At 47.3% G+C, this 24,620-nt stretch overlaps 1 protein-coding gene across 2 annotated transcripts; it reads right to left on the bottom strand.

Annotated features, from left to right (window-relative positions):
- LOC113589887 (ADAM metallopeptidase with thrombospondin type 1 motif, 12) lies at window positions 1-24,616 on the bottom strand. Of its 2 annotated transcripts, none has more exons than XM_081723205.1 (25): window positions 23,700-24,616; window positions 22,990-23,342; window positions 18,380-18,557; window positions 17,990-18,222; window positions 17,434-17,517; window positions 16,249-16,373; window positions 15,598-15,747; window positions 15,346-15,489; window positions 14,865-15,009; window positions 14,391-14,483; window positions 14,149-14,294; window positions 13,659-13,828; window positions 12,080-12,210; window positions 11,812-11,932; window positions 7,877-8,121; window positions 6,852-6,993; window positions 6,345-6,471; window positions 5,766-5,976; window positions 4,315-5,448; window positions 4,054-4,206; window positions 3,615-3,809; window positions 2,906-3,052; window positions 2,282-2,435; window positions 1,976-2,105; window positions 1-1,846 (listed from the first exon to the last, which is right to left on the bottom strand). In XM_081723205.1, exons 1-24 carry the CDS (start codon window positions 23,791-23,793, stop codon window positions 1,987-1,989), a joined length of 4,794 nt encoding a protein of 1,597 aa, XP_081579331.1. In that variant the 5' UTR covers window positions 23,794-24,616; the 3' UTR covers window positions 1-1,846; window positions 1,976-1,986. The 2 variants fall into 2 exon arrangements, with proteins under 2 accessions (XP_081579331.1, XP_035382028.1); XM_035526135.2 differs by having other exon boundaries at window positions 1-1,898.
- Between the last annotated feature and the right edge of the window lie 4 nt (window positions 24,617-24,620).

Raw genomic sequence — 24,620 nt, forward strand, 5'->3', positions numbered from 1 at the left:
ACTCACTCACAGACCCCAACCGTGTAGACAGTAGTGCTGGCCAGCTGGAACACAGGAGAATGTTCTTCACATCCAACAGTTTATTAACACATGAAGCCTCAGAACCCTCAGCATTTCAATATAAAAGTTTGAGGGGTGTTTTGTAACTGGCAGTCTCACCATACCTGCTGCCTCAGATAAACCCCACTGATTAAATCTTAACACATTAACAATGGTGAACAAACTCATTAATTATGTCTAAAGCACTTTTAACCATGCCTAATTAACTTGTTAACTTCTAATGAATACCATTACAAGGTTTAACAAATGCATTAATAATGTGTAACAAACTCCATAACAACACCAAAGAACTCTGTATCAAAAAACTAACACTTTCATCCATGCACATTCATAACTATTGTATGTCTATTACATAATCAGATAGATGATCACACTGACCAGTAAAACAGAAACAAAGCACCATGCAGGCAGTCACCAGACATGTATAGGCTGACAGGAAAACATTAACAGGGAAGGAGAATGGATGTTTTTCCCATTAAGTGCTATGGCCTGAAAGATTATACTGATGTAAGGCAAGAAGAGGTTCTGAATGTCATAAACGGGAAGTAACTTGTATCAGTGACAGTGCTGGAGTGAAAATGACACAGTCATATAAAACAAAATATACTTAAAGCCAGCTCAAGTTGCATATAATAAGTATGTATATAAAAATAATATATCAAAATACCCTTTCAGTATAGTATATTTGGTAGATTCGAAAGCACCTTAGTAGATGTGAAACATCAGTTAAAGCAGGTGGAGGCTGGAACAGCCTGTTTATTCACAGTTTGGCCTCTTTCATATACAGGATAAACCTCCCAGCCAAGCCGTGGACAACACCCCAGGATGAGGTGAAGTGAGTTTGAGACCTGTGTAGTAATGTTACAGTGGGCGGAGCTTGTGCAGTAACGTTACAGTGGGCGGAACCACCAGCAGTAACGTTACAGTGGGCGCAGCCTGTGCAGTGATATTACAGTGGGCGGAGCCCGTACAGTAACGTTGCAGTGGGCGGAGCCCGTGCAGTAACGTCACAGTGGGCGGAGTTGACACTGCTGCAGCAGCTTCAGTGTGAGGCATATGCAGTGATGTTACAGTGGGCGCAGCCTGTGCAGTGATGTTACAGTGGGCGGAGCCCGTGCAGTAACGTTACAGTGGGCGGAGTTGACACTGCTGCAGCAGCTTCAGTGTGAGGCATATGCAGTAATGTTACAGTGGGCGGAGTTTCCTGTTGCTGTCTGGTTGGGCTCAGCTGATTATTGCACATTCGAGTTCACCAGTTACTCTGCCTGCTCCTCCTGCAGAGGGGACTGAATGCACTTGGATGTGATCAGACCGATCATACATCGCAAACGCTTTCAGTCTGACTCGGGTGGGCCCAGCAACAGAAGCAGAGGGAGGGAGGTGTTGCGCTGGTGTAGCTCTGTTTTAACAACAAGCTTCAAATCCTGAAGGATTCTTGTGCTATACAACACGCTTCCCTGCTGTAAAATGTTGAAGGTACCGAAAATCTCTCCCACGTTGGAACCGCTAACATATCTATCATCAGACAGACAGGCAGAACGGCAGACAGACAGTAGTTAAAAGTCTAAATTCCATTAATCTGGTATTTGCTAACTGAAGTTCAGTTTCATGGATGTGTACTGTATAAGCATTCATGTCTCTGGCAGCTTTCAGAGCTGTGGGCGGAGCCTGTGGGGTTAAAGAGTGGCTGTTCCCACAGGTCTGGGTGAATAATCCTGATGTCCATTTGGCTTCAGGCCTGGTTCCTGGTCACGTCTACGTCTGCTTTGGTACATCTCCAGGCAGCCTCAAACACAAAACACCACAGGCCTACATGGGTTTTTATGTTGTGTGTGTTTCTGTAACATGGACACAAACATCCATTATTTTCACTCTTTGATGATGGAGCCACGCCTGTGGAGTGTTGACCTCTGACCTCTGGCAGTGTTACATGGTGCAGGTGAGGCAGCACTGTCTGCGGATGGAGCGCAGGACACAGTGGCCGAGCAGTTTCAGCTTAGCACAGAACCGCGAGGACATGGTGTTCCTCTTACACTTGGAGCGCCCTACACACACACACACACACACACACACACACACACACACACACACACACACACACACACACATCAGCTTAGAACAGAACCGCCAGGACATGGTCTTCCTCTTACACACAGAGCACCCTACACACACACACACACACACACACACACACACACACACACACACACATATACTGTACCAGGATCAGTCCTGCACTCCTTCGATCCACAGGCACGCTCACTCACTGGTCTGCTCCTGCTCACACACAGTGTGTTCTTCTCCACCGCTCTAGATCCCGCACTCACACACCACACTGCTCGCCTCTGTACACCTCCACCACAGGTCCTTGAACACTGATACATCACACACACACACACACACCACATACATAGAAATACGGAATCACTTACATTAATCATTCTTGTTTGTCTGTTTCTCTCATGCACACCACGTACATACACACATACACCACCCATGTCTTTGCATCATCACCCAAAATATCACCCACATCTTTCAAAACATGCCAGATGAATGAGACACCACCCGTTTATCACCAAATTGCTTAATTTATCTTCAGTTACATTTTTAATGAAAACAAGTGAAATAGTGCTGTGTAACAGTTTCATATCATGTAGCTGAACAGTAGCACTGAACGGTGTCTGTATGATCTGTGCGACAGTTGCTCTATAGCGCCACCTCTCCCATAGTAGACAAAATGCAGCCAGGCAGCTATGTGATGGTCATGAAGCTCGTTCATGCACTCTTAACTGAGCATTTTGGGTCTTACTGTATGCGGCCAAGCTTGGGAGGAGGAGACACTGACCTCTTGCCATGGCTCAGTGACCCATGTTACACAGGGTTGCGGTCTACAGGGCGCTGTGCTGTTAGGGCGCACACTCTCGTCGCAGAGCTTGTGTTCGGGACAATACACCAATCTCTCCTTAATACCTCCTCCACAGCTTTTAGAGCACTGACACATAGACAGGAGAAACAGACAGAGAGACATTCAGGAAAAGATCAGATGTGCGGTACTCAGTAAATGAATTATGAATCATGTCTTACCAACCATCAAACTGTTATTACTACAGACGTCTGAGAGTGACAAACCGTTATCACTACAGACGTCTGAGAGTGACAAACCGTTATCACTACAGACGTCTGATAATGACAAACCGGTATTACTACAGACGTCTGAGAGTGACAAACCGTTATCACTACAGACGTCTGATAATGACAAACTGAGAGTGACAAACCGTTATTACTACAGACGTCTGAGAATGACAAACCGTTATCGCTACAGACGTCTGAGAATGACAAACCGTTATCGCTACAGACGTCTGAGAATGACAAACCGTTATCGCTACAGACGTCTGAGAATGACAAACCGTTATCACTACAGACATCTGAGAGTGACAAACCGTGGGTGAGTATGTGAGTGGGTGAGAATGTGGGTTGGTGAGCATGTAGGTGAGTATGTGAGTGTGTGTGAGTATGTGGGTGTGTGTGTGTGTGGGGTGGTGTGGATGCATTACCGGTCCCCAAGACGAGTGCCTCCACCGCAGGCGTGCCTGAGGCCGGGGCTTGGTGCAGGACTGGGTGCAGGGCAGGGTGCGACGTGGCTGGGTAGACAGCAGCTGGCAGTGGTACGGCCTCAGAGCCCGTCCACTCTGAGTGTCCACGCACTGCACGTCACGACGTCGCGTACCGCTGACACACCCCTCAGGACACTGCAGAGACACACGCACGTAAATCACATCACTTCATTTGGCTGTGTTAGAGAAAGGAAAGCGCAGTGCAGTGCAGTAGTCTAGTGACCTCTACTGGCAACAGTAGGTAATGCTTTGAGCATCTCAGAGGAATGCAGCAATTAGAGTGTGCCATAGTAGCCAGCACGAATGTGTGTGTGTGTGTGTGTGTGTGTGTGTACGCTTGCATATTTGTGTGCGTGCGTAGGTGGAGGGTTGGTCTCACCGTGCTCCAGTTGGAGGTGTACCAGGCAGCACAGGGTCGAAGGTTACAGTGTCGGGCAGGTTCAGGTCTGGCCAGTGTGCTACAGTCTGCTTCCACTTCAGAGCTGCACCTAATCCAACGCCATACCGCACCCAGACCGCACGTAGTGGAGCACTGCCTCAGTACAATACACACACACAAGCATTAGACCCACCACTCTGTCGGATCTCAGTGTTAGTGTTCACTTGGGGTTATTGTTCTTGCGACTGCAAGCGTCTGTACCTGACTCCAGTTTCCCACTACCCAGAATGCAGTGCTGTTGTCCCTGTCTTGTGTGTTCAGCTCGCCGTAACCATCGCTGGGTGTGGGTGTGTGACTGGTCGTCAGGGGTGTGGCTGGGAGCGTGGCAGGCAGCCAGCTCTGGCTCCACCCATTGATGTCCGAGCCTGCACCTGCCTGCAGTTTCTTCCCAGGATGTGAGTGTGGGGTCCTGGGCTTTGGGCGCCCCATGGTGGCCTGGGGGGTGTTAGGCTGTAGGACTGGAGCTACTTTAGTCCTAAGGTTTGTCGCGGTGTAGGCGTTGTCTCCGTTAGTCCACCAGGGGGAGCTCCACTGTTGCAGGGGCAGAGACGTATGGCTGGCTGTCTTTTTTATTGTGGGGACCACAGTGTGGATTGTGCTTCTAGTGGTCCCTGGGTTTGATGTGGTTAGTGGCGTGTGTGTGGCTGTTATCTTGGTTGGGCCTGATGTGGTTAGGGGTGTGCGTGTGGTTGTAGTCTTTGCTAGGTTTGTAGTGGTTAAGGGGCTGTGTATGGCTGTTGTCTTGGCTGGGTTTATTGTGGTTAAGGAGGTGTGTGTGACTGTTATCCTGGCTGGGTGTGTTGTGGTTATGGGGGTGTGTGGGTTTGGGTCTGTAGCAGGTGGTTGTACCCTAATCCCATTCTCACTCTCATTCCTCTCTGTATCATCATCTCCTTGTTCCACCATGTAGTCATAACCTGGGGTGTATCTAGAGCCTTCATCGGGAGGCAGTAGCTCAGTGCTACCCTCCTGTTCCTCACTGATGGTGGGGTTCATGCTGGGGCGGTGTGTAATGGTCTGTGTGTCGTCATCTGTGCTGTCACCGTCATCCTTGTGAAACACGTCTGGCGATGTCACGTGTGCAGGGCTCACAGTGGGCATGCTCAGGGTGTGGTCACGCCCCGGCGTGGCTGGGTGGGCTGAGATCGTGGTGGCCCTGGCTGGAGTTTTAGGTGTTGGGTTCTGAGGGCTGACCCTTCGGTAGTTGGAGGAACAGCTCTGGAGGTTACAGAAGACTGTCGAGCGAGGTCGGGTCATGGGGTCACAGTGGACTTGGGGTTCAGTCACACACCGTACAACACGAGACTTGATCCCTCCCCCGCAGGTCAGAGAACACTGCAGCAGAAACAAAGCAGTTAGTGTGCAAGAATGCAACACCACCAAACACACTCTGCTCAAACACACTCCAATACCAAACACTCTGCTCACGCACTCACGGACCTCACCCAGTGTCAAACACTGCACAAACACTACAAAAACACCAAACACCAAACAAAAATGAAACTTAAAAAATACATTTTTAGCATTGATTTAGCATAGTTGACAAATATATGAGTTTTAAATGAGAACTGTTGATATATTTATGGTGAAAATCCTTACAAAAGGAATGCTGATTATCATAAACCCGTGATCTCAAAACCCTATGACCCCACCTTGCTCCAGTTGCCGACGGCCCATGCCGAACCGCAAGTCACATGTCTGTTGCAGGGTACGGCTGCTTTGGGTTGGAGGAGCTGTCTGCAGTCATCGGCGTGCAGCACCCTCTCCTCGCCTGCCACAGTGCGCACGCATAGAACTGTGCGCCTCCGTACCCCCTCTGGGCCGCACGAGGCCGAGCACGGTTGCCATCCTCCCACCCACCACCTGGGCGCAGAGATCAGGCTTTTCATGAGCTCAGTCAGACAGCAGAGCAAGAGAAGCGCACACTCCAGGGTCTCACCTACAAACAGAGGTTTATGAACTAGAGACAGAGGTTTTTAAACCAGAGACAGAGGTTTCTGATCTAGAGACAGAGGTTTCTCAACCAGAGACAGAGGTTTCTAAACCAGAGACAGAGGTTTCTGATCTAAAGACTGAGGTTTCTGAACTAGGGACTCTTGCATATTCTAAGCTCATTTAGGTCATTTGGCCAACCCTGGTTTTTCAAAGTCTCCAGTTTTTCAAAGCATAATCAGGGCATAGAGGCCTGAGGGATGAACGCACCTGGCAGGACAGCCCATGATCTTACACACCTGGCAGGACAGTCCATGAGCTTACACTTGCGATGTCGGTCACTCGGGCGAGTTCCTGGGTCACACAGAGCCTCGTCAACCACACCCACCTCAGACTCAAAACACCGCACAGGCTGCTTCTGTCCACCTGGAGGGGAGGAGGCGGGTCATGACATAGCAGGTAACCATGACAACACTCATGATACACGGCAATGAACAACAATGACGCCAGTACCCGCAATACACTTTATCATCTGAATTACAATAACTGTTCGACCAACACCCATAATGCACTGCACATAACCATGTGACCAAAAAACATAATGCATTGCATCACTGTTACCTTGAAAACAGCACAATATTCAACCACTGACATCATTTACCTAGTTTTGAGTCCAAAGATATTATATACGACTTCACAAGCAAAACATGATAAATGTGTGGTCATATTTCCAAAATGGCATTTTGTGGATTTGGTACTATTTATTTTCTATTTCTCTGGCTGACTGATCTTAAACATTTCCCTACCTAGCCCACAGGTTGCGCTGCAGTCACTCCAGGCTCCATATTTCCAGGTATACTCAGGCTCCAGGAGCTTGTTGCTGGCCAGACGGTTCTTCTTCACCGTGTACCTGTACTGTACGCCTGGGTTTGACTCCTGGAACAGCAACTACACAGCAGCAGAGAGAATCACACCTCAGCACCTTGCACTGACATCAGCACAAACCACAATGACATCAGCGCAAACCACAGTGACATCAGCACAAACCACAGTGACATCAGCGCAAACCACAGTGACATCAGCACAAACCACAGTGACATCAGCACAAACCACAGACATCGGCACAAACCACAGTGACATCAGCACAAACCACAGACATCGGCACAAAGCACGGTGACATCAGCGCAAACCACAGACATCGGCACAAAGCACGGTGACATCAGCGCAAACCACAGACATCAGCACAAATCGCACTGACCCCAGTACAAATCACACCGACCCCAGAACAACACGTTGACCCCAGGGTAAGCACACACACACACACACACACACATACACTGCTGTTTCTTGTGTAGGTAGGCTGCTAATGGTACACGTGACAACTTAATTCTATTGTAAAATTATGCTAATCCAGGCCATACTTTAAAAAGTATTATAATGTAAGCTTAAAGAAAGTACCTGCACTAAGAAAATTGAGCTACACAAAGTGTTTTGTTGCTGTCAGTTTCTGTAGTGCTAATGCTGTATATAACAACAGTCTGGTTGGTAGACTCAGGTGAGGTCAGGTAAGTTAAGGTGTGTCAGTGTCAGTGTTGTGTACCTGCACCATGATTGGTTGGGTGGTGGGCCCAGGTGAGGTCAGGTAAGTTAAGGTGTGTCAGTGTCAGTGTTGTGTACCTGCACCATGATTGGTTGGGTGGTGGGTCCAGGTGAGGTCAGGTAAGTTAAGGTATGTCAGTGTCAGTGTTGTGTACCTGCACCATGATTGGTTGGGTGGTGGGCCCAGGTGAGGTCAGGTAAGTTAAGGTGTGTCAGTGTCAGTGTTATGTACCTGCACCATGATTGGCTGAGTGGTGGGCCCAGGTGAGGTCAGGTTCTCCAGGTTGCCGCTGCGCTCGTAATAGAACTTGGCCCCGCCCACCTGGTACTCGCCGTTCCACTGGATGACAAAATTCCCATTGAGGTAGTACTTCTCTGAGTCTGTTGCCCGCACAGCCAGGAAGTTCCCCGCTTCCTCAACCTCGTGGATGAGGATGTCCCGTGCTCCGGCTGGGATCAGCACCATGTCGACATAATCTGACACAAACATGCACACAGGCCATGCCCACCCATCTGGTGAAGGCTCAGGTACTGGCTGAACTATGTGCAAAACTCTCTGGGTCTAATGACTACCAGCCAGTCACTCCACCTGGCTATACTTGGCAATTGACATGATGCTCAGAAGAGATGTGGGATGAACGTGGGAACAGTGTTCAGGTGAGTTGTACTACAGTGTTTAGGTGTGTGGCAGTATTGAGTGGTATAGAACAGATGAGGGGTGTGGTATAGTGTAGGTGAGGTGTGTGGTGTATCACAGGTTAAGTGTGGTATAGAATAGCTGAAGTATGTGTGGTATACAGTAGGTGAGGTGTGTGGTATACAGTAGGTGAAGTGTGTGGTACAGAGTAGGTAAAGTGTGTGGTATATAGTACAGCTGTGGCCAAATGTTTTGAGACTAGCACAAATTTTGGTTTTCACAATGTATACTGCTTCAGTTTTTATGGTGGCAATTTGTATTAACTCTAGATTGTGAAGAGTGAACAGATGAATTACAATTAATTGCAAAGTTACTGCATTCCAGCCACTGCATTTCAGCCCTGCCACAAAATGGTCTGCTAACATCATTTCAGTGATTTTCTTGTTAACTCAGGATGAGGACAAGGCAGCTGATATCACTCTGTCATGCTTATTAGAAGAGCAGACTGGTTATTTTAAAAGGGTGGTTACCTCCAAAGAAACATGTGTAGTCATCATTGCATTTCCTCAAAAGGGCTTCACAGGCAAGGACATTGCTGCTTGTAAGATAGCACCTAAATCAACCATTTATTGAATCATCAGCTGCAGTGAAGAAAGCTTCAGGGCACCCAAGAAAGTCAAGCAAGCACCAGGACTCCTAAAGAGGATGCAGCTATGGGATCAGGTCACCAGCAATGCAGAGCTTGCTCGGGAATGGCAAAAGGCAGGTGTGAGTGCATCTGCACGCATAGTAAGGTGAAGGCTTTTGGGGGATGGCTTGGTGTAAAGAAGGGCAGCAAAGAAGCCACTTCTCTCCAAGAAAACCATCAAGGACAGACTGATATTGTGCAGGAAGTATTGGGATTGGATTGAAGAGGACTGGAGTAAAGTTATTTTCTGTGATGAAGCCCCCTTCAGACTGTTTGGGACATCTGGACGAATGATCGTCTGGAGAAGAAAAGGTGAGTGTTACCATGAGTCCTCTGTCATGCCAACAGTGATCCTGAGACCATTCATGTGTGGGGATGCTTCTCATCCAAGGGAGTGGGTTTGCTCAGTTTTGCCTAAGAATATTGCCATGAATAAGGAATGGTATCAAAACGTCCTTCTCCCAATGATCCAGGAGCAATTTGGTGATGAACAATGCTTTTTCCAGCATTACGGGCACCATGTCTCAAGGTAAAAGTGATGAACAAGTGGCTCGGTGAACAAAACATTGAAATTTTGGATTGATGGCCAGAAAACTCCCCAGATCTCAATCCCATTGAGAACCTGTGGTCAATCCTGAAAAAGAGGGTGGAGAAGCAAAAAGGTGTGTGTGGTATAGAGTAGGTGAGGTGTGTGGTACAGAATAAGCGAAGTGTGTGGTATATAGTAGGTGAGGTGTGTGTGGTATACGGTAGCTGAAAGGTATGGTATAGATTTGGTGAGGTGTGTGGTATAGCGTAGGTGAAGTACATAGCCATCTCTCTGAGATGAGGTGAGGTGTGTGTGGTACAGGTATTCATACCCCTTTTTTCATGTTACACCTACAAACTTAAATGTATTTTATTGGGATTTTATGTGATAAACCAACACAAAGTAGCAAGTAACTGTGAAGTGAAAAGAAAATGATACATGTTTTTTTCAAATTTTTTAATAAATAAAAATCTGGAAAGTGTAGCATGCATTTTTATTCAGCCCCCCTGACTCAATACTTTGTGGGACCACCTTTCGCTGCAGTTACAGCTGCAAATCTTTTGGGGTACGTTTCTACCAGCTTTCCACATCTACAAGCTGAAATTTTTGCCCATTCTTCTTTGCAAAATAGCTCAATCTCAGTCAGATTGGATGGAGAGCGTCTGTGAACAGCAATTTTCAAGTCTTGCTACAGATTCTCAGTGGGATTTAGTTCTGGATTTGACTGGGCCATTCTAACACATGAATGTGCTTTGATCTAAACCAGTCCATTGTAGCTCTGGCTGTATGTTTAGGGTCATTGTCCTGCTGGAAGGTGAACCTCCGCCCCAGTCTCAAGTCTTTTGCAGCATCTAACAGGTTTTCCTCCAGGATTGCCCTGTATTTCACTCCATCCATCAACTCTGACCAGCTTCCCTGTCCCTGCTGAAGAAAAGCATCCCCACAGCATGATGCTGCCACCACCATGTTTAAAGGTGGGGATGGCGTGTTCAGAGTGATGTTCAGTGTTAGTTTTCTGCCACGCATAGTGTTTTGCATTTAGGCCAAAAAGTTCAACTTTGGTCTCATCTGACCAGAGCACCTTTTTCCACATTATGCTGTGTCCCCTACATGGCTTGTGGCAAACTGTAAATGAGACTTCTTATGGCTTGCTTTTAAAAATGGCTTTCTTCTTGCCACTCTTCCATAAAGGCCAGATTTGTGGAGTACACGGCTAATAGTTGTCCTGAGGACAGATTGTCCCACCTGAGCTGTAGATCTCTGCAGCTCCTCCAGAGTGACCATGGGCCTCTTGGCTGCTTCTCTAAGTAGTGCTCTCTTTACCTGGGCTGTCAGTTTAGGTGGACAGCCATGTCTTGGTAGGTTTGCGGTTGTGCCATTCTCCTTTCTTTTTCGGATGATGGATTGAACAGTGCTCCATGAGATATTCATAGCTTGGGATATTTTTTATAGCCTAAGCCTGCTTTACATTTCTCCACAATTTTATCTCTGACCTTTCTGATGTGTTCCTTGGTTTTCATGATGCTGTTTGATCACTAATGTTCTCAAATAAACTTCTGAGGTGTTCACAAAACAGCTGTAGTTATACTAGAATAAATTACACACAGGTGGACTCTATTTGCTAATTTGGTGACCTTTGAAGGCAATTGGTCACACTGGATGTTATTTAGGGGTATCAGAGTACAGGGGGCTGAATACAAATGCACGCTACACTTTCCAGATTTTTATTTATTAAAAAATTTGAAAACCATGTATCATTTTCTTTTCACTTCACAATTACTAGCTACTTTGGGTTGGTTTATCACATAAAATCACAATAAAATACATTTAAGTTTGTAGGTGTAACATAAAAAATGTGAAAAAGTTCAAGGGGTATGAATACTTTTTCAAGGCCCTGTATAGTACAGTAGGTGAGGTGTGTGGTATACATGAGGTGAGGTGTGTGTGTGTGTGTGTGTGTGTGGTATACAGTAGGTAAGGTGTGTGTGTGTGTGTGTGGTATACAGTAGGTGAGGTGTGTGTGTGGTATATAGTAGGTGAAGTGTGTGGTATACAGTAGGTGAGGTGTGTGGTATACAGTAGGTGAGGTGTGTGTGTATGTGGTATATAGTAGGTGAAGTGTGTGGTATACAGTAGGTGAGGTGTGTGTGTGTGTGTGTGTGTGTGTGGTATACAGTAGGTGAGGTGTGTGGTATACAGTAGGTGAGGTGTGTGTGAGTGATATATAGTAGGTGAAGTGTGTGGTATACAGTAGGTGAGGTGTGTGTGTGGTATACAGTAGGTGAGGTGTGTGGTATACAGTAGGTGAAGTACCATTGCCATCTCTCTGTGTGTAGCTGTCATTCACAGTCTCACAGGTAGAACCATCACCCAGACACACTCCACAGAGATCCTCCTCTGCACGAGAGTCTATTCCATAATCACAGCCCACTGCCTGCACACACACAGACACACACACACACACACACACACACACACACACACACACACACATATATATATATGGAGTAAGACATTCCCTCATACACACGTGTGTGGAGTAAGGCATTCACACACACACACACACACACACACACATTACCTTGCACACACCACTGATGCAGATACTCCTGCTGTTGTTAATGAAACAGGGAGTTCCATCTGTCACAGTGTCCAGCATCTTCTCTGAGAAATCCTCACTGACAGGCCTGCAGTGGAGCTCACAGGGCAGGTCTGGAAGGAGGTGGGAGAGAGAGAGAGAGAGAGCCAGAGAGACCGACAGAGAGAGAGAGAGAGAGAGAGAGAGAGAGAGAGAGGGAGAGAGAGAGAGAGAGAGAATGAGAAAGAGAAGAGAGAGGTAAAATAGTATGAAGAAACTCTTTCTCTCTGTGGTCTGTATTTACACTGTAAATTCCAGGCAAGGTATTTATACTGTAAAGTCCTAGCCAGGTATTAACACTGTAGCAAAGCTCTGAGCAGCTATTCTCAGTCAAAGCCACAATGGTAAAATGAATGTGACACATTTCAAAGCATTTTGAAAGAAACACTGTAAAAGGGGAGGGAGGCTCGCAGTGGGAGTTTTATGAAAATGTACACCAACCACAACCTGCTGCAGTATGAAACCGTGACTTTAAATCTCCCAGACTAAAGGGAACAGAAAGAAACAAATCGTGGAGCTTCTTACAGGGTCTGTGATGTAGCCCTCAGACTGTGTAAGAACCATCACTGTCTCTGGATACTAAACCACAAAACTAAAACTGAATTCCTAAAGTAGTTATAAATTCTGACTGTGTGCAGTGAAAGCTCTAGAAACATTTTGGAGTTTAGAACTCTGGGTGTCTGTGGAAGAGCTTCAGGTCGTCCTATGGTTTGCGGAATGTGATGACAGATAAGATGTCATGAATACACACGCGCACACACACACACACACACACACACACACACACACACACACACATACACACACACACACACACACACACTAGGGGAATAGAACAGCCCCAGGACAAAATTCCACTGAAAGCAGAGCATTATGGGAAAGTGTGTGTGGTGTAATCACACCGTAATTCAGCCTGCATAACTAGAATCAGTATCTTGAAGTGAAACGTGTCACAGTTCAGACAGAGCCACAAGGAGAACTGTATATTCATATGGAAAGAAACAGCTGTAGGATCTCCTTCACATACGCATTACCATATATATTAACTTCCTTAACATAGGTCATTACCATAGACATTAACTGCTTTAACATAGGTTATTACCATAGATATTAACTGCCTAAACATAGGTCATCACCATAGACATTAACTGCCTTAACATAGGTTATTACCATAGATATTAACTGCCTAAACATAGGTCATCACCATAGACATTAACTGCCTTAACATAGGTCATTACCATAGACATTAACTGCCTTTGAGTTTAGCTTCTTTAAGTGCCTTAGTGTGCAAACAAGAGTTCAACAGATTGTCAAACAAAACAACGGTGGACAATTCAGCATGCATTACTGCGTGAGGATCTGGAGGCAAGAAGTGTTAAGTAATGGAAGGTGTTGAGGTACTGTGACATTTAATGGAAGGTGTTGCGGTATAGTGTTGAGTAATGGAAGATGTCGAGGTGCAGTGTTGAGTAATGGAAGGTGTTGAGGTGCAGTGTTGAGTAATGGAAATTGCCAAGGTTACTGGTGTGGAATACAGGGATCCACTGGTAGAGCTGGTTGTGGTAGGGCACTGTATCAAACTCGCTGCACTGCATGTCTCGAAACGTCGGCTGTTTCTGAGCACACGGAGCCGTGTTACAGATCCTGTAGCGCTTACGTTCCCCAGTACAGTATTTTCCTCCAAACTCTGGCCTGGAGAAAGAGAGACAGGGAGTGATAGAGCAGGCGAGAGGGAGAGAGAGAGAGAGAGAGAGAGAGAGAGAGAGAGAGAGAGAGGGTGAAGGAGAGAGACAAGCAGTTTAAACAATCAGGTAGGATTGTCTAAGGTAAGTACAGAATAAATTGACAAACATGGACGCACAGAGAGATGGGGAGATGCTCATCCCACCCAACCTAACTCATGCAAACAGTCTGTTATGTTAAATAAAACACACTGCCCCCGTAAACCTATACCAGTGAGGAAGAGGAACATACACATAGAGAGACGTACAGAGACAGAGGCGGGGTCATACTTGGGCTGATTGCATTCTCTCTCTGCTGATTGGACGCCAGACCCACATGTGCGTGAGCAGTGGGACCACGTGCTCCACTGGCCCCACCCACCATTCACAGTCTCCGGTAACTTCCCCACAATCACACATTCTCCTGAGATACACCACTGATACACACACACACACACACACAGATAAAGAGCCCAGCAGTACATTCAGTCATACACATTTTTTCTGTTTAACGTGAAGTGTCTGCCCCTCACCTTTCCTGGACCACACCTGGTTCCGTCGATCGGCGAGTCCAGTTTGGAGCGGCAGGACCCGTTCACAGAGCACCACAGGATCTGACACACATTCTAGACCCACAGACACCGGACACAGAGAGGTGAAGACGGATGTCCACTGGGAGGGAACTGTCTGCTCTGATGTGGCTCTATAATCTAATCTAATCCCAGCCTACCAACAGAGTCCCTTCTATTACATACAAAATAACTGCATGACTGCATGAACTCCACTAATTGGCTTTAATCTAAACTAGTTTTGCAATGAGCCACTCTGTCGGAAAAGCACAATTCTTGGGGGGCAGTCTCGCCCAATTAGAAGCATTTGTGGGAGGGTCATCCCTGACTGACAGGTAAAATTACAGTATAATCAAGTATAAAGTGATTTGATTTGCAGGAGTACCAGCCATGGTTGTAAACAGGAGAGGGTGTTGTTAGTAGGAGGCGCAGTCTTACGTCAACCTCGGTGCAGAAGGTAGCGTCAGGGCCGTACTGCATCTGGCACTGGTGCTGTCGTGTGTACCGCACCCCTGGGGCCAGCAGGCCTGTGCTGAGGTCCTTCTTAGACGGACGGTCGTTCAGACAGAAACCCCAGCCACGACTGAAAAAGAGGAGAGGAGTACCGTGACAGAGAGTAAGGCTGAGAGAGAAAGAAAGACATGGGAGAGAGAGAATAAGACTGAGACAAAGAGAGAAAGACTAACAGACAGAGAGAGAGAGAGAGATGTCAGATTCTGCGGAGCCCAAATGTCTCCACAATGACAGTGAAACATTTGTGTTGTTGCATGCATGTGTTTGTGTATGTTTGGGTGTATGTGTGTGAATACGTGTGTGTCCATGTATGTGTGTGTGTGTGTGTGTGCGTGTGTGTGTGTGTGTGTGTGTGTGTGTGTGTGTGTGTGTGTGTGTGTGTGTGTGTGTATGCGTGTGTGCTCACTCTAGGAAGCGCGTGATGTAATCCTTGCTGCAGGAGGACCATGTGAGGGGGGAGGAGTCGTACTGCAGTTGTCTGGACATGATAAAAGCGTGTCTGCCATTCACCTCACAGTCATTCCCCTGGCCATCATGCTGGATCCCGAAACTACACACACACACACACACACATACACACGTCACAGTCATTACACTGGCCATTGTGTTGGATCCTGAATCTACACACACACACACACATACACACACCTGCACACACCTGTGTCCGAGCTCGTGTGCGATGGTGAAGGCGACAGGTAAGCCTGAGTCCTCACTGATACTGCAGGAGCGGTGCGGCTGGCACATGCCAGACAGGTGAGACAAGCCCAGCGTTTCACACGGCTCGTTCCTCCCTGCACAGATGTCCTTCCTGACACCACACAAACACCACACAAACACCATGCCAGCACCTTCACTTCACCTCACTCATCAAACACCACGCCAGCACCTTCACTTCACCTCACTCATCAAACACCACGCCAGCACCTTCACTTCACCTCACTCATCAAACACCACGCCAGCACCTTCACTTCACGTCACTCATCAAACACCACGCCAGCACCTTCACTTCACCTCACTCATCAAACACCACGCCAGCACCTTCACTTCACCTCACTCATCAAACACCACACCAGCACCTTCCCTTCACCTCACTCATCAAACACCACGCCAGCACCTTCACTTCACCCTGTTTGTCTGCATGTTTGGCTGCATGTTCTATTCCCAGTTCCACTGGGAGGTTACAGAACTCCAGTGAAACACCAGCTTCAGTTTGAACCTCTTCAGTTTGAGATGCGTGTGTATCTGTGTTTGTGTGTGTGTTTCTGCAAGGATGTGTGTTTGTGCATGTGTATGCATGTGTGTGTCACACCTCGTAATGAGCAAGGCGACGTCATGGTGTGCAGGGTGTGTGTCACTCTGGGGATTGACGCTTTTCTGCCAGCTACAGAAACTGGACAGAGTTGAATCTGCATGATGAACAACCTTCAGCCCTTTCTGACAGTACACACATGCACACACATACACACACACACACACACACACACAAACAGCTGTGATGATGGACAAAGTTGGGCTAATTTCATGCTTTAGTATTTCATTTTAACTCTAGGCCTGATGGTGTGTGTGTGTGTCGCAGACGGAGTGTAACCTTACACAATAGTGTGATACCATGTGATTTAACTGTGAGGCAACTATCTGATGATTTCCAATGTTAAAGTGACACAATATGAAATTTCTGCTTCACCAAAATAAGGTTGCAAGTAAACACTTATTAAGCTCTGCTTCAAAACAAACTCTAGGATAACTGTCATCTTTTGACCATAAAAGAGTGAGGAAATCTTTAATGACTGGATGACTACTGCTGTTTCTCTACCCTCCCATCTCTGCATAACTCTGGTAGAATAAAACCAAAATAGAATGAGCAAAGAACCACTGGACCTGCTCAGAACCACTCTGACCCTTCTCAGAACCACACTAACCCTCCACAGAACCACTCTGGACCTCCACAGATCCACTCTGACCCTCCTCAGAACCACACTAACCCTCCACAGAACCACTCTGGACCTCCACAGATTCACTCTGACCCTCCACAGAACCACTCTGGACCATCAGACCTTCTCAGAGCTGCTCTGGAATGAACAAATCACAGAGTCAGTCTAGTCCTGCTCAGAGACACTCTAGACACGCTCAACCTGCATTTTCTGTACTGTAGTGACACCTCTGCTCCCTGTAAGGAGTTTATTTTCAGTCTACAGGCAATCAACACAATTTCCTTCTCAGGTATAAATACTTTAGCTCACAGGTAATTGAAGAGAGAATAAACATGTATAAATATAGGGTGTGTAGATGTTTGCTCAAATGCTAGTGATGGCATGTCAAAGCAGTTTAAATGAATTACATTTGTTTTTCTGTTTAGATCTGGTAAACATAAACTTGATTGAAAACTTGGAGCTCACTAAGAATAGCCACACTGAGTCTCCTTGTTGTGTGAATCATGAATTGTGAATCGTTATATATTGAATCATGACTCGTGAGAAGTGAACACTGCTCATACCTCCTCCCCCTGCAGCAGAATGAGTCTCACCAGGATGATGTGAATGGCATTACCAATACTGGCATCATGGAAAATACCAGCCACCTGTAGTGCCACACACACACATGTTGGCACCTCCCATCAAGATGTTCAAAAATACTATTTGATTACAATTGCGGCATTTATCTGACACTTTTATCCACAGCAACTTACAATTATGACTGAGTACAATTTGAGCAGTTGAGGGTTAAGGGTCTTGCTCAGGGGCCCATCAGTGGCAACTCAGCAGTGGTGGCCTGAAGCAGCAACCTTCCAATTACAAATCAAGTACCTTAACCACTGAGGTACCACTGCCCTTGTAGACCATAACCAAAAACTCAGGTGTTCTGAATTATAAATCTAATTTTCATTCATGAATCTTTTGAAATCATACACAAAGAATCATGAAATCAGTATATCAGCCATAAATCACCTACTCCCAGTGTGGAAATGATCAAAACTAGTCTGAATCATACAGCCTGAATCATGATGAGCTGAAATGATTCCTATACTTTGATTCAATCTGACTCAGACTCACCATGTTCATGATAGTGAAGATGTAGCTTTCCACGTTACTGTTGCCGTGGTACTGCAGCACTTTCGAGTCGGTCACCACCATGGTCTCCACCCAGCGCTCCGTGCTCACAGACCGGGGAGAGATCCGTCGCCGTGGGATCTGGTCCAGAGCAGCGTTCCGGTCTGCACTGTCCAGCTGCTCCTGCTCCCAAAGCTCTCTGTCCTTCTCCACCCGCTCGGAGTATGCACGACCATCTGTACACACACACACCCACACACACACACACACACACACACACACACACACACATACACAAACACAGACAGAGCACACCAATCTGTAGAGCAGTCCTCTGACAGACACTGCTCTACATTTCACCCGCACGTCCCATCCACACAAGTAAGTAATGACCTTTGACCCCGCAGGCAGTGTGGTCACGCTGAGCATGTGCGCCACGGCGTGCCCGGGGCTTGCTCCAGACGGAAGTGCGGTAGATGACGTGTGGTTGGTGGGGGTGGGTGACAGTTGGGGTGTGACCACGGACAGGCTCCATCAGAAACAGCCCCCCTGGGAGCGTTAGCACACCCATCTGAAATATAGCGCACACAGCACACACACACACACACACACTTTCAACTTTGACATCCACCCCATCCTCTAAAGCCCACCCCTTCACCTTTGACATCCAACTCCTTCCCATCCTCTAAACTACACCCCTTCAACTACAGAAATATACAGCACTGCTGAATAAAGGAGCCGTGTGTGTGTGTGTGGGTGGGGGGTTGAACTTGCCTGCAAAGGTGAATCCACAGACCTGTCTGAATTCATACAACTAGCTATTACCATTGATAACCTACGACAAGCCCTGACAGTCGAGTAGTCTCTGAGAGAGGCTCACTGTCTCGTCTGTCTCCTAACGTCGTGACCACGTAGGACGTAACGCTCATGCAAGTGGATCGATCCAGCCTTTCAATGCGTGAGAGAAGTAGACGCATTTCCCTGGGCCTCTGCCTCTATTGTGGAGGAGAGGGTCATTTTCGTGTGCATTGCCCTATCCGACCGAGAATGAGAGTAGAGGCTATCAGTCCCTCAACACCCATAAGACAGTCTTCTATCTTTTTATTAAAACATAAATGACTAACTTTGCCATCCTTAGTCTCGGGGGGCGCAGGTCTGAAGTTTTTTCAGCTCTCTTGGACTCTGGCAGAGCTGGGAATTTTTTAGATTCCAGAATAGTCACTATGCTGGGAATACCTACTATACCAATAGATCCAGTCCTGCGCATCCATTCTCTCAGTGGTCAGCCCATTGGACAAGAGAGGTAGCTACACTACAGACTGTTCCCGTTACCTTACAGGTGGGACTGTTCTATTCTCATACTATCCAGCTATTTCGATGCCACTAGCTCATGACAATATTATCCACAGTGGAGAGTCCAGGGATGCCAGATCTCAACACTATCCCTCTTCCCTCTAGAGAATACAGTGATGTATTCAGTAAGACCAGAGTTGCTGTTTCACCTGCTCACAGGCGGTGGGACTGTGCTATTTCCTACCCAGATCCCCACTTCCCAGGTTAAACCCTCTCTCTCCTCAAGAGGATGCTGCTATGGAGGCGCATGTTCAGGAGGCTCTTCAGCAAGGTTTTATCCGTCCTTCGACATCTCCCCTCGCAGCCGGATTCTTCTTCGTAGGAAAGAAGGGAGGAGGTCTACGACCGTGCATTGATGACAGAACATTAAAGGAGGTAACCGTAAAATATCCTTATCCTCCACCCTTGAGCTCCATTACATAGGAAAGGCTGCAGGAGCTAGAATCTTTACCAAGTTACATTTGCGCAGTGCTTACAATTTAATCTGCATAAGAGAAGGTGATGAGTGGAGGGCTGCTTTTGCCACAGCAAAAGGACATTATGAGTATCTGTTGGTACTTTTGAGAGATGATAGATACCTTATTGTGTACATTGATGACATATTTATTTACTCTCAGTCACCTTCAGAACATCTGCAACGCGTCACTGCTGTTCTAACCAGACTCAGACAACACAACCTCTATGCTAAGGCTGAGAAATGTGAGTTCCATCAAACATCCTTGACCTATGTAATGATCCTGTCCCAGTGGAATGTCCCCTGGGAAAGCCAAATATGCCCACAGTCCAGACAGGGGACCTTGTGAGATGGGCACATACCTCACTGTGTACTGGACCTCCGGGGATTACGCGTACTACCAAGGTGGAAGGTGGGAGTCTCTGGCAAATGACATACGGGATTATGTGATGTCCTGTACAGTGTGGGCTCAGGCCTGCACCCTGCTCAGTCTCACCGGTGAGGCCCATCCCTGGCCTGTTCCCAAACGTCCCTGGTCCCATCTCATGGTGGTTTTATAACCTATCTACTCATCTCAGAGGGTAACACTGTGTCTGACGTGTCCTGCTCTCTACAGCCAAGGAGACCGCAGAAACTCTATTTACTTTTGTTTTCAGGACTTACAGCTTACCTGAGGATACAGTGTCTGATAGAGGAACACAATTCAGCTCTCAATATTGGAGACAGTTCTGTAGATGGCATCATTCTGACCAATCTCTCCTTTTGTCATCACTCCCAGGCCAATGGGGAGGTAGAGAGCACAAACCAGGAATTAGGGAGATTTCTCACTAGTCATTCTGATGGATCTCAATACCTCCCCTGCTCAGAACATGCATGAAATTCACTCATCTATACAGCTAACTCCTTTTCAATGTGTTTATGTATTTCAGCCAGCCTTCTTCCCATGAGGTGACACCCCTACTGACATCCCTGCTCTGGATCACTGGTTGCACAACAGTGCCAAGACGCGGGAGGCCAGCACATGTTCAGTTAAACTGGGCCATCCGGTCATGACAAGTGTTTGCAAACTGCCGCCAGTGTCTCGCACCAGTGTTCCATATGGGTATCCACACACAACATGAAATTGGGGTTATCTTGCTGCAAATTAAGGCCCCATTACCTCAGCCCCGTTAAGGTGCTCAGAAGGATCAACCCGGTTTCTTACCGAATACAAATCCCCTCACGCTATCATATCAAGCTGACCTTCCATGTCTCCTTACTGAAACCAGTACATTATAGCCCTTTACCTGCTCCTGTCATTCCTCCTGCTTCTCTCCATATTATTGGCCAGCCTGACTGTTTGGTGCGGGAGATATTGGATTCCGGCAGGCGAGGGGGTCACCTGTAATACCTCATTGATTCGGAGGGGTATGGACCACAGGACCAATCATAAATGCCTTCCAGAAACATACTGGATCCATCGCTCATCTCTGATTTCCTTGCCACTCATCCTGATTGTCCCAGTCCTGGAAGCCGGGGCAGGCCGAGGGTAGTTCATTCTCGGTCGTCTGGAGCTGCCCGTCAGAGAGGGGCTTCTGTTAGGAATTCTGCCCTGCCCACTAGGTTTGCCACACCCAGACTAGGCAGATCACCTTCTCCTGAGTACTAATGGGCAACACCTGTTTATCACCTGTTTATCTCCACCTTATAAAGACTCACGCCTCCCAGACCTCTTCGCGAAGTATTGCCATCCTAGTAAGCTTACCAAGCGTTATCTTCTTTTGTTGTTTTTTCTAGCTACCGACTTCTGTTTCCTCCCCAGACTACGCCTCGCTCCCAGCCCTTCGGTTCGCTCTGGACTACCGGTTCTGACCCTACCGGTTTGACTGACTACTCTCTGCATCATGATCTCCTGGTTAATAACACTGATCCTATGAATTACTCTTAGAGTCCTTATCTGTATGGTGAACCAAATAAAGACTTTCGCATTTGGATCCAAATATACCCATGTCCTAGCGTTTGTGTGTGAGAGAGAGAGAGAGAGAGAGAAAGAGAGAGAGAGAGAAGGGGAGTGTCTAGTAAATGAGTGTAAATGAGTAGAGGGATTCTGGTCACCAGTTGCAGTGAAGTGGAAAAATAAGAAAATGGTGAGTGACAGCCGGATGGATCTCCAAGTAATAACAGCCATACGGATCTCCTGGTGACTGACACTCAGACAGATCTGCTGGTGACTGACATTCAGAGAGATCTGCTGGTGACTGACATTCAGAGAGATCTGCTGGTGACTGACACTCAGACAGATCTGCTGGTGACTGACACTCAGACAGATCTCCTGGTGATTGACACGCAAACAAATCTGCTGGGGAACACACTCCTGCTCCCACTGCTCCAGACACGTTGCACCAGCTACACACACAGAGCCTACTGCAGAGTCAGTCCACACGCTCTCACACAGTCAAACAGTCTCTCTCTCTCTCTCTCTCTCTCTCTCATTCTTTCACTGCCCAGCCAGAGTGAGTCATGCTGGTTGATGACACATTGATGTGTTTCTAAACTCTCTTCTCTCCCAGTGGGACCCCCCCCCCCCACACACATCTTCTCTTCTCTCCCTCAACACATTTGTGGGGGGGTTTTCTTTTGGTTTTTTTTGCCATATCTGCTGATTCTGCTGAACCCTGAATCATCTGCCTCTGTGTCTGCACAATACCCATGTGTGCACACTCAATCTGCTGCAGCTCTGAGAGAACACACACACACACACACACACACACACACACACACACGCTCACACACACACACACACACACACACACACTCTCTCTCACACACACACACACACACACACACACACACACGCACAAACACAGTGGTCTCACTGCAGATAGGTGTATGCTAAGGTCTGTGGGGTTAGTTTAGCAGAGCAGATCTCAACACCATCTCTGGACCTGCAGAAAGCTCCCGGCCATATCAGCTCATTACTTAGACGTGGCGACTTGGACGCAAACTCCGTTCATATTAACGCTGGATTTTACGCTCTTAAATGAAAATGAAGGAAATGATGTGGAAATGCGTATTAGCTCCATCCAAAGCGAACTTTAAATGTTATTCAGGTTTGAATATAATATTAAATATTAAAATTGTAGGCTTATATCGGGTGTATTTGCCGTTTTGTACTTTTCCGGCGTTGCCACTGAAGCAGAGCTAATTAATGCCTTACCAATCCGCGGCAGGTGCTGAGCGCCGCGGGTCCTTCCACCGCGCCGTGTCGTACCGTGCCGAGAAGGTGACAAGCGTTTTCCACGCGAGTCCTGCCTTTAGTCAGATTACACGGACGTCTCTCTAAAGCGTAGTCTTTCGCGAGCAGGTTGTCGTTGACGGTGAGATTGAGAGTTAAAGCCCGGCCGTTTAAACGTAGCTTGTAATACACCCGGCGGTCCGGGCTGCTCAGGTCTCGCTTGTGTCGGCCGTGCGTGAACTGGTGCGATACGACGTGCGAGATAAATCGGCCATCCTCGTCCACCTTCTCGGGATGAACCACGAAAAACTCCTCGTGCGATCTGATGAAATGCTCTGCAAACGGGGGAGGGAAAAAACAACCCAAAACTGTTAACCTGGAAGTGCATGCGTGAGCGTGAGATCAACGAGTTCAGTATGAATCCGCAGCCATAATCAATGCATAATTAATGCATTCTCGCGGAGAAATGACTGAGACTTTCGCGAGGGTCCCGCCGGCCCACTCAGTGCAGCGTCTTCCCACTCGCTTACAGGCACGTTATCCTACTTTGTCAAGAAGTTCGCCGTGTGCCGAAAGCAAACGGATTGCCCGGTTTTATTACCGCTTCTTTTGGCATGCAACGTTGCAAGGAAACTTAAGGTTTTTTTCAGCTCATTTTGTTTCCACGGGCTTGTTTTACGAGAAACACAAACCTTGTTCTGTGTCGGGAAAGAGGTAGTCCGACCCGGAGCTCGCGACGTGGCCGACGGCCAGAAGCAAAACCAAATGCAAGCGCAAAAACGGCATGTTTCGGCAGAACAAATGCAGACAACAAGGAGGTGGTCATGAATCGTGTGCGCTTTGGCGACCGGTTTCGCGGGCGTGCGGCGCGACGCAAAAGTCAAACATAGGCAACGGTGCAGAATGGAAGAATATCATAGACGCACGATGGGAGGAGTGATCCCGCCGAGTGTCCCGTTTCTCAGAAGCACGGAGGGGGAGCGGAGCGGACACCAGAGCCTCAACCGTCTTAAAATAAGCCCACAGCACTCACAGCACTGACACGTTACTGGTTTTAGAGGGAGTGCACTCCTATGGGCTAAACCTGCCCAATGACGCCCAGAATAGCAGCATATCTGTGGTAATTACGAAGTAATAAATGTATTTCTGAACCCATATGAAAAACTGAAACCCTCCACCGCCGGTCATCACTGTAACCACAGCGCGCTGCCTTCCGCTGATGCAGCGCTGATGGTTAAGCGACACATGAAGAAACTGGTCGTTATAATTCCTCGGGGCGCTTCTTCCTTGCCGATTTCCATGCATGGGGCTACAGACCATCCGCAGTATTGGGAGCTGAGGATTAGGTCTGGATATGATCAGCGAAGCGTTTGCGTTTTCGTGCCAAATGCCTCACGATGGACTGGACTCTTTTTTTTTCTCTCTCTGCAAGTTTTCGAAGGCGAAATTATGAGACGCTTCATGTATCTGAATTTGTGCTCAAAAATGTTATAGCCTTGTATCATTTAATAACTCCATGAAAAGCGTATAATTAAAGTTTAATCCTGATAGGCAACACATCGCTGGGCACCTGAAATTATTGATGAATTCATCCATTCATTCGTCACTACTTC

Source organism: Electrophorus electricus, chromosome 1, assembly GCF_041902795.1.
Source record: "Electrophorus electricus isolate QZ-2024a chromosome 1, ASM4190279v1, whole genome shotgun sequence".
NCBI classification, from domain to species: Eukaryota; Metazoa; Chordata; class Actinopteri; order Gymnotiformes; family Gymnotidae; genus Electrophorus; species Electrophorus electricus.

What these genes read in the sequence shown, in the direction of transcription:
- LOC113589887 (XM_081723205.1), bottom strand. Translation starts at nt 23,793, where the DNA reads ATGCCGTTTTTGCGCTTGCATTTGGTTTTGCTTCTGGCCGTCGGCCAC. An exon ending in CTCATGGACTGTCCTGCCAG is followed by an intron (nt 5,977 to 6,344) that starts GTGTGTAAGATC and finishes CTCTGCGCCCAG; the next exon opens with GTGGTGGGTGGGAGGATGGC. An exon ending in TCACTGAGCCATGGCAAGAG is followed by an intron (nt 2,436 to 2,905) that starts GTCAGTGTCTCC and finishes GTGATGTATCAG; the next exon opens with TGTTCAAGGACCTGTGGTGG.